Source organism: Hakea prostrata, chromosome 1 (genome assembly GCF_041222555.1).
Source record: "Hakea prostrata isolate BN-2017 chromosome 1, UWA_Hpros_2, whole genome shotgun sequence".
NCBI lineage: Eukaryota > Viridiplantae > Streptophyta > Magnoliopsida > Proteales > Proteaceae > Hakea > Hakea prostrata.
This window is the reverse complement of record NC_142600.1, coordinates 34508737-34518385: the sequence shown is the minus strand read 5'-3', so window position 1 is coordinate 34518385 and position 9649 is coordinate 34508737. Positions and strand designations below refer to the sequence as shown.

At 37.8% G+C, this 9649-nt stretch overlaps 1 protein-coding gene across 1 annotated transcript; it reads right to left on the bottom strand.

The window, feature by feature from the left end:
- Positions 1 to 2969: 2969 nt before the first annotated feature.
- LOC149028823 (receptor-like serine/threonine-protein kinase SD1-8) lies at positions 2970 to 6250 on the bottom strand. The gene is made up of 7 exons (XM_089163768.1): positions 4966 to 6250; positions 4569 to 4703; positions 4274 to 4464; positions 3967 to 4174; positions 3604 to 3841; positions 3365 to 3515; positions 2970 to 3272 (listed from the first exon to the last, which is right to left on the bottom strand). Exons 1-7 carry the CDS (start codon positions 6248 to 6250, stop codon positions 2970 to 2972), a joined length of 2511 nt encoding a protein of 836 aa, XP_089019894.1.
- Between the last annotated feature and the right edge of the window lie 3399 nt (positions 6251 to 9649).

Here is a 9649-nt window from a genome sequence, read left to right as displayed (position 1 = left end):
CCTCATTCATGTTACCCCACTCTGAGGCTCCTATATACATTATGGTATATTTAGATGACATTTTAATCACTAGTCCATCTCATACAGCCATTGATCGTCTTATTTCTACGTTGGCTCAAGATTTTGCTCTTAAAAATCTTGGTTTTGCTGGCTTTTTTCTTGGGATAGAATTAATACCTCTTTCAACGGGTGTTTTCCTCTCTCAACAGTGTTACATTCAATCCTTATTGGACCGGGCAAGTTTGCTTGATGCAAAGCCCATTTGCTCTCCCATGGCCCCCTCTCTTCACCTAAGGTTGGTGGTGCACCTTTGTTGGATCCAACTACTTATTGTCGTTTGGTGGGTGTTTTACAATACATCACTCTTACAAGACCGGATCTATCGTATTCTATGAACAAATTATGTCAATTCTTGGCTGCCCCAACTAAAGCTCATTGGATTGCCCTTAAGTTTCTTCTTTGTTACTTGAAGGGTACTATTCTCTTGGTCTTCATTTAACACAATTATCTTCATGTTCTCTAGAGGCCTTTTCTAATACCAACTGGGCAAGGTGCCCTGATGACAAAAAATCACAAAGCATTTTTCTTATATTTTTGGGATCCAATTTAGTTTCCAGGCAATCATGGCAACAATCTACTGTTGCTCGTTCTAGTACTTAGAGTGAATATCGGGCACTTGCTGCTGCTACTACTGTGCTTACTTGGATCCAGTCCTTATTGAAGGAGTTGGGTGTTTCCTCTTTATCCTCCCCACACTTTGGTGTGATAACATTGAGGACTACGTATCTCACCACTAATCCTATTTTTCATGCTTGTACAAAGCACATCGAGATTGATTTCCACTTTGTCTATGATAAGGTATCCAAGAACGAGTTATGTGCTCATTTTCTATCCACCCTTGATCAGCTTGCCAATATTCTCACCAAGAGTCTCTCTATCACTCACTTCCGTCGCTTGCGGTCCAAACTCAAGCTCTCCTGGAAGGACCCTTGACTTTGCGGGAGGGTGGTAGAGAATAAAGACTATTGTTATTGTTATTATCTATAAGACTTGTTATTGTATATGAGACATATATGATACACTTTCATCCCACGTGTATATATATAGCTGTATGGTCTCATTTAAGAGATCATAAGATCGACTTCATTCCTCTCTGTTAACCAGTTCCGAACAGTCCCGGATCGATTGTGAAATTACTATATAGATCTGGTTACGCTATTGGTTTTTGTTGATTATGATATCATCAAACAAGATAAAACAAAAGTTTCGAGATCAAAATAAGACCTGATCAAGCAAAATGCAATCAAATGTCATCTACATTTGATGGACCTCTTGATGAAAAATAAGAAGAAGAAAAAAAGGTTAATAGAACAGCCGTGAGAATTGATTGGTGGAACGTTCATGAAAAGCAACCGTTCATTTTGCTTATCTCATGTCTTACTTTATTGATTTTTGGTAGTAACAGAACTTTTTACCAACTACTCTCATAAAATTCTCCAATTTGTCCCTTGTATTATTTTCAAAGATGAGGTTATGTTTTCTGCATTTTTTTTTTTCCCTTCCTCTAAAATGAATTTAAACCTTAAGAGGATTTGTTAGAGTTGTTGAAGAAGAGTCCTAAAGACATCAATAGGGATTTCAACAAGTTAACCATGAGGGAGAAAAGCCATGGGAGATCGGTATTCTCTATCTTTAATGTTGAAGGAGATCCCGAACAAGTAGAAAAAAAAATAATAACCAAATAAAAAGGATCAAAGACAAAGAATGACACAATAAAAGTAGAAAAATCCTAACATGTAGTTGATGTGAGTGAAAAACAAGATATAGAAAAAGAAGAAAGAGAGAGATAAAATACTTTAACAGTATCATAACACGAGGAAAGAAGAGAAATGGTAGGGAGAAATTGTGGTAGAAATTATACAACAAAAGGTAGATTTCAAGTCAGACTGATGAAAAATGGGGAGAATAGTCAATCTTTATAAATTAACTGAGAAGAAATTTAATGAATATGGTGAGATCTAATCAAATCAATGGTTGAGATTCTAAATATCCTACTAATGTATTAATACGACGTCCTGCTACCACCTTGACAAAAAATAATTAGATGAGCTTTGACTCTTGAGTTTATGACAAAAGTTTAAGATTATAATAATCAATTCAAGAGGAAAATAGGATTTTTATTAATGAAATCCTTGATCAAGCAGCTTCTGCAAATAAATAAAAGAAGAAGCATTAAATGAAGTTAAAGACAGTGACTTACACAATGAATTTTCACATCGTCTTTTTCTTTTCCATAAGAAGCTCGTATGAAAGTAACGGAAGATCCATAATGATTTTAAAAGCCAGTCAATCTAGTCAAATCCACTAGATTCAATTAATCATAGCGAGTTTCAACAAAAGTCACAAAAATCATAGAGAAGAAAATGATTGGGGGGGGGGGGGTAGCTTTTTGTGTGCTTCGATCCCTGTGTTTAGAGCTGCTTCTTGCAATCTTATTGTCAACTAGTTAGTTTTCAAATCCTATCGCGATTAAGTTAAAATAGGAAGGAAGCAGATTTTAAAAAGGAATGTGATAATCAATATAATTAAATCAATGCATACAAGTAGTTACTTTATTTCCTTAGTGTAACCACATAATTAGTTAGATAATTATATATCCGCAAATTCCATAAAAAATTTCTATATATTTATATAATTATATATGAGGCTTTGTAATTGCAATATGGAACCCTGGGCATGTATTTATTGCTAAACCCCTATCCTAATTAGCTAAAATAAGAGAACTCGCCTGTTATGTGTGTGAAATGACTTATACCACCCACTTACCAAAAAATAAAACATAAAAAATAAAAAAAATGACTTATACCACCACAAATCATTTTATAAGTATGACATGCAGATTTATGTTTCAGATATCCACTTCAAAAAATAATTACATTTAGATATCTGGAATAGGGTTTTGATAAGTATCAACGGCATTCTAAGCTTGTAATGGTCACTTCGTTTATGCTACATTGTTCTTGCTCAGCAGATTCCTCTCTCTTGGAACTACTTTCTGTACCAAATCCAGGGGGTTTTGGTTGAGGCATTGATATATGTTCACAGCCCAACATCAAAACCACCGAGTACATAGTTGGCCTGTCTTGTGGGTGTTCTTGCACACACAAGAGGCCAACCTGTATACATCTAAGTAATTCACTAGCTGAACATGAACCTCTCAATTGTTCGTCCGTCAACTCAGAAACTTTTCCCTGATTCCATAGTCTCCATGCCTAAAATACCTCAAGCATATTAGTATACAAGGAAGGAAGAAAAAGTACCATGATATTGCAGTTTGTGATTCAGTTAATCTTTTTGTACTTACGTGTGCAAGAAGATTGAGCTTGCAGTTGGTATAGTAATATCCTCTGTTCTTCTTGCCACTGACAATCTCCAACAGCAGAACACCATAGCTGAAAACATCAGATTTCACTGAGAAACTTCCATCCAGTGCATATTCAGGAGACATATAACCACTGCAAGGCATTAACAAAGAAAATGATTACAGTAGTTTTAACCATCTAATGTATGTATTCATTTTTTTCTATGTTTTAGAAAACTTACTATGTCCCTACTACTTTTTGTGTATTTCCTTGAGTTTCATTCTCTCCAAAAATTCTTGCCATGCCAAAATCTGAAATTTTTGGGTTCATCTCACCATCCAGTAGAATGTTGCTTGCTTTGAGATCCCTATGTATAACCCTAAATCTGGAGTCCACATGCAGATAGAGAATCCCTCTGGCAATTCCCATAATAATTCCCAAGCGCTTTGGCCAATCCAAGGATGAAGATTTTTCATTATCTGCAATTGCAGAAGAAATTTTCGCTTGAGTAAATCAGTTTGAAAGTTTTTATAGTGTTTTGCCAGAGTTAAACAAAAAAAACATCAAAACAGTGAAGATTAGCTAGCTGATGAGATCTACTTACCAAACAGTAGAGAGTCCAAGCTTCCTCCTTGCATGTATTCATATATCAGCATCTTCTCCTCCGCAGAAATGCAGTAACCTAAAAGCTGAACAAGGTTCCTGTGTTGCAGCTTTGCGATCAGCATCATCTCGTTCTTCAACTCCTGAAGTCCTTGATTTGAACTCCTCGAGAGCCTCTTCACTGCTATCAGCTGCCCCTCCAACTGACCCTGTCGATTATCAATCACAGCTGATGGAGTCAGTCTCTTGTTCTGTAACTTTATGCATCCTAGTGACATAAATTTCACTGATCAAAAATGTAAATTTACCTTATAAACAATACCAAAACCACCTTTTCCGATCTCGTTTGCTTCGGAGAAGTTGTCTGTGGCACTTGCAATGACAGAGAAATCAAATTGAGGCAGATCTATAACGTTTTCATCATATTCATCTGGAGATTCTCTGCTGTTCGACCCAACCAAGTTCCCAAACTGTCTGTCTTGGCTTTCCTTCCTGGAAACTGTCATAGAAAGAGTATACTAGATGATAAATATATGTATAAGAAGACTAGAGAAAGTGCAACTTTTCAATCTCATTTTGAGGAAATGGAATCATGTATAGTACCTCTTTCCTGTGTTCTCCTGTACCACAGGAAACAGCAACCGAATGCCAATACAATAAGCATCACAGAAAACGTATGTACTAGAAGTGAAAAACTTTTCCATATGCTGAAATGGGAGCCAGAATGTTTTGTGTTAACTGTAGATGATTAAAAGAAGAAAAAACATTAGAATTTGGAAGTATGAAGTCTGGTCTTCTACCAAAAAAAAATAAAATCTTCTTTTCTTCTTATGACTGCTTTTCAATTCTAGTATGAGTTAGCATGGAAGATTGCTCAGTCGGTGATAACCGCACCTTTTAGTGAATAGATCACCGATTCTAGGATCTGTATGGTATATGCAATAGTCTCCCCTCCCTAACACAAAGCTACCAATTCGAAGAAAATTATAATATGAGTTACCTAACAAGGAACTTGGCAACCGCAGGTAGAGATTTTGACTGCTGGTCGGGAAGACTCTGAGATCGATGAGCTCAGATGTCCAGTATAAGCAACCACTCCCTCCTCCGGTCACTTTTGAATTCGCATAAGCCGTACACGAACAGTTCCTCCTGCAAGCCTCCTCGCATTCTTGAAGGCTCATGCTTTCGTTCACAAAAGCCATGGATGTGTCAGGGAGCTTCATATGCTTCAACCTTGAGAACCCATCATCTCCTTTCTGGCAATTGAATTCTATTTTTCGAACACACCCACCAGACCCATTTCTCAATTTCCATTCCTGAGGATCGCTGGGTTTAAACCCTAATGGACATTTGCAAATTGGCCAATAATTGATATTGCATATTCCATAAGCCCCACAGAATTTGTAATGGTCGCACGGGTCTTTGGGAGCAAACCAGTAAGGATTCCACATTCCGCTTTTGTTATTATCGACTCGAGTGAATAGCTGAATTACACCACTGGTATCAACCACCAACCTCGAAACCAAAGAACTGTTCCGGATTGAAAACGACCAATACAACTCTTCTGCATTTGAAGTGAATCTGAAGTTGATCATTTGATTGGGCTTCGTTTCAGTATCTGCACTGAAATGTAACCCATTCCAAGGTCCAGTTCTGTAATGTATCGCTATTCTTTTCCACATGGTCAACTGAGGTAATCCATGGCGATCTAGACCCAACTTAAATTTCCCAGTTGAAGGATTGCTTCTGTTCCTCCACGATATCAGATACCGATCCAAACCAGTTCTCAAATTCCAACCCAATTTCATACCCTGCAATAAAGTGTCTGTGGGGTGATCAAAGCTTTGCCACAGTGGTGCCTTGAGATTCTCGTAATCATCTTCTTCTCTGATGACGAGATTTCCCGAATCTAACAGTTGAGCGACCGGATTCCTTGTCTGGGATACATTAGTAGACCAGATCACATTTCCCCATTCCAGCACCACGAGATTTCCGTCTTGGGTAAGCATAAGAACATCATCTGAAGCTTGGCTGGGAACGTTTCTGTTTGCAACCCAAACAACTGTTCGATCAGGAACCTGTTTGTACCAAATCCCAACATATCTGTCGTCGGAATGGGGAGGACTGAAGAACCCTAATTCGAAAATTCCGAGGGAAGAAACGAGGGTTTGCCCGTCTTGGAGTGATTGATTCACAGATAATGTGTCTTCTGCAAATCCATTAACAGTATATGAGTAAAAAGCAAGCAATGAGAAATAGGAAACGAGTAAGAAGATGGAAGCCATGACTAATATTTCTGATAATCATCGTTTATTTGTTCGACTCTCTCTTATTAAGGATGGGGTTGAAATTGGGGTATGCATGCATTGCCCTTTTGTCTCTGATTCTAAATTTTTTTTAATTAATTAATAATTTCTTTTTGAAGATTCTAAAAAATCAGAATAGAGTGACGGAGAACGTTTCTTCTCAACCTCGAGGGTAAACGCGCAGTGAAAGCTGGTGGCAGTTTTCTGGTTTTGCATGGGCTTCGGCCAATGAACGTCATCAATCCTAAAAGCGTCAAAGGCTATTCGTCCAAGGGGGTGTCAATTGCTGTTGTTTCTGTTATTTGGTTTCAATCGCAAGGTGAAATTAAATAGTACAGATTCGATTTTCATTACCCAATTCAAGCCTCCAGGTTTACATGCGGTTTATAGTGCATGATTTAGGAGTAATAATCAAGAAAAGCTTAGATTTTCAAAATCTTAAGTATTCTTTTGTTTTCATGATCTTTCCCTAGTTTTCTCCTCTCATCATATTTTCCTTGTCAATATAGTGTCTCCTATATTTTCAAATCTTAAGTATTCTTCTCTCTCGCGACCTTTCGGGGGAAAAACAAATATAGTCTCTCTTAGTTTTCAAATTTTATTAGTTATTTTTCCTTATCATTTTCCATTTCACATGACAAACAAAATAATGCTCCCATTACTAGCTAGTACTACGCTGGTTTTATTTTGGTCATTCACTCTACCTTGCATGCCATCAACCATTTTGTGCAGATGGTTTTTGATGGGGTCTTTTCCCTACACTAGGACCTAGTGTAAGAGAAACTACTGCTAATCCATCATATGCCAGTATCCTCTCTGGTGGTGATTCTCGTGATGGCTCTAATGTCATTCTCTTCAACCTATCTGCCATGGAAGATAGACGACAGGTTGAGTTTGGTAAACATGATTTTTGGGTGGAAAAAAATAATCAATAGGAAAAAGTGGCTTGGTTGGATATGTCTTCAAGCCTTGCCCAATGTTTTCAACCATGAAACACTTTATCAAGTAAAGAGGGGTGGATGTTTGTGACCTAGAGAGTGGCATCTTGGTCTTCAACTTCCAAGGCTTAGATCTCTGTGGACAAATCCTTGGGTATGAGAACTGAATAATTGGATTTCTCTATTATTGGTTAATTGGGAATTCTCTTCCAAACTAGCAAGGAAGGCTCTATCTAGAATGAATTTCCAACCATCTCAAAATGTCACACAAGGTAATGGAAATTCTTTTGGAAACTGCCTATTCACTCTAAGTTTTAAATGTTTTGGCGTCTCTTGAATGTAGGTCTTCCAGTTAATGCCATCCTTCTCAATGGACACCAGTACAACCGGACTGTGTACTATATGGAGATCTGATGGAAACAATTCGGCATTTGTTTTTGGCATGTGATTGGACTAAGAAGATCTGGACAATGAGACCTTTGGGATTGAGAATTGAATCACTTTCTTGTAGTTCTGTGGTGCAACTATGCGAGTTCATTCTAACAAACCAACTATGGGATAAGAATGCAAAACTCCGGCTCCTACCAATCTTTATTATAACATGCTATATCGTTTGGAAAGAACGCAACAATAAAGCATCAATAAAGAAAACCCCAACTCAATAAGGTGTTATTTAATGTGCAAAAATGGATTACAGACCTAAATTTAGAAGGAACAATTGCAAATCCCACTATAGCATGAAATAATGATTTTGAGACTGGTATAAATTGCATACGAGTGATTTTCAATGATTTATGTAATTTTCACTATCCTATTCTATTCTGTGCAGTTTTTTTGTGAGTGGAAGGTTCAAATTCCTAGCCATAGGAAGAATGCAGTTAGAAAATGATCTTGAAGGCTTTATGGAGAGGCTTAAAGTTTGGCGTTGAATTGGAAAATCTAGAAAATCAACATATTCAAGAAGTATGGTGCTCAAAAGAGAGGAAACACGATTTTTTGCTGAAACCAAAGCAACCATAGCCACTTAATTGAACCTCTGAACTGTTAGAGATTAGCATTAAGACTAGAAACAATGCCTTTTGTTCTTTTAAAGCCCCATCCCCTACTAAAATGTTTAGATAGACTAGCATCTTATTTGCCTGCGGCAGATGGGGAATTTGGGGCAGGCTATGACAACCATATTTAATCTAAACTAAGTCTTATTTATCATTAAAAAAGAAGAAGAAGAAATCCTTGATGGAGGACCTTGGACTCTGGGAGGTTGATTATTGATCCTACGCCCCAGTCCCTTATGTCTAGCTCAATAGGAAGGAAGAGAAGGAAGTTGATTTTGGTTTTTTTCTAACACTAAACCTCGCATTTAGGGGCTTTGGTCGTCAATCGATAAATACAACATTAAAGGGCTCTTTCTAGACCTGTGCCCAGCATGAAACCTAATCCCTTATGTTCCCACTAAGTTAGGTGATGATAAAAGAGGATTGGTGTCTCATCACTCTCCCTCAACCATTGATTGCTTTAGACTTTTCATCCCCCCTTCTTTCGACGCGGGCGCGGAATCAGCGAGGGGGGAAGAAAAAATCCCACGCGGGGCCACCTGCCCTAATGGAAAGTCTAGGGCAATCAATGGTTGAGGGAGACTCCGAAGTGTGGGTGTGTTAAGTTCTTCAACCCTTTGATGATTCATCCATTATTATAAATATATGGTTGTAGACGGGATGGATGCGGACGGGATGTGACCTCTATATATATATAGTATATATATATATATATCCGCCGCATACATAATGTTTTGAGGGATGAGCTAGTGAGGAGATGGACTCGCATGGAGATTCATGCCTGTGCTTGGATTGCTCCTATGGGGTTGGGTAATATTGAGGGCCCAATGGCACCTTTTGAGGTTGTAGCTTCCTTCGTAGCCCTTTGCTATGTTCTTCTTATTGAGCCCATTGATGGGGATGCTACCTAGTCCTTGGAATGCTCATTGAAAACTTAGTCTTCGGCTGTGAACAATTACTCTTCTTAAACTTTGATGAATTAACCTAGTTAACTTTGGATATCGATTTTGGATTAAATATTGGATGATTGTAATAACTTGATCATTGTAATTTTGACCTCATTACTTTAATCTCTTCTTGCTCTTTCATTATGCTATATTGTATGGTGTTATGGATTTGGCTATAAACATTGGTCCCGTAATGTATCACCCCCATGGGAATTCGGATATGACCGGATTTGGCTAGGTGGGGTGTGACAAGGGTAGCAAGCCCATGTACTTGCTATATTTAGTCTAAATGATGTCTTATTTATCATATAAAAAAAATCCTTGATGGAGGACCTTGGACTCTTGGAGGTTGATTATTGATCCTACGACCCCAATCCCTTATGTCTTGCTCAATAGGAAGGAAGAGAAGGAATTGTTGATGTGGGTTCATCTCTAAAA

What these genes read in the sequence shown, in the direction of transcription:
- LOC149028823 (XM_089163768.1), bottom strand. Translation starts at nt 6,250, where the DNA reads ATGGCTTCCATCTTCTTACTCGTTTCCTATTTCTCATTGCTTGCTTTT. An exon ending in CAGGAGAACACAGGAAAGAG is followed by an intron (nt 4,465 to 4,568) that starts GTACTATACATG and finishes TTTCTATGACAG; the next exon opens with TTTCCAGGAAGGAAAGCCAA. An exon ending in CTTGGACTCTCTACTGTTTG is followed by an intron (nt 3,842 to 3,966) that starts GTAAGTAGATCT and finishes CTGCAATTGCAG; the next exon opens with ATAATGAAAAATCTTCATCC.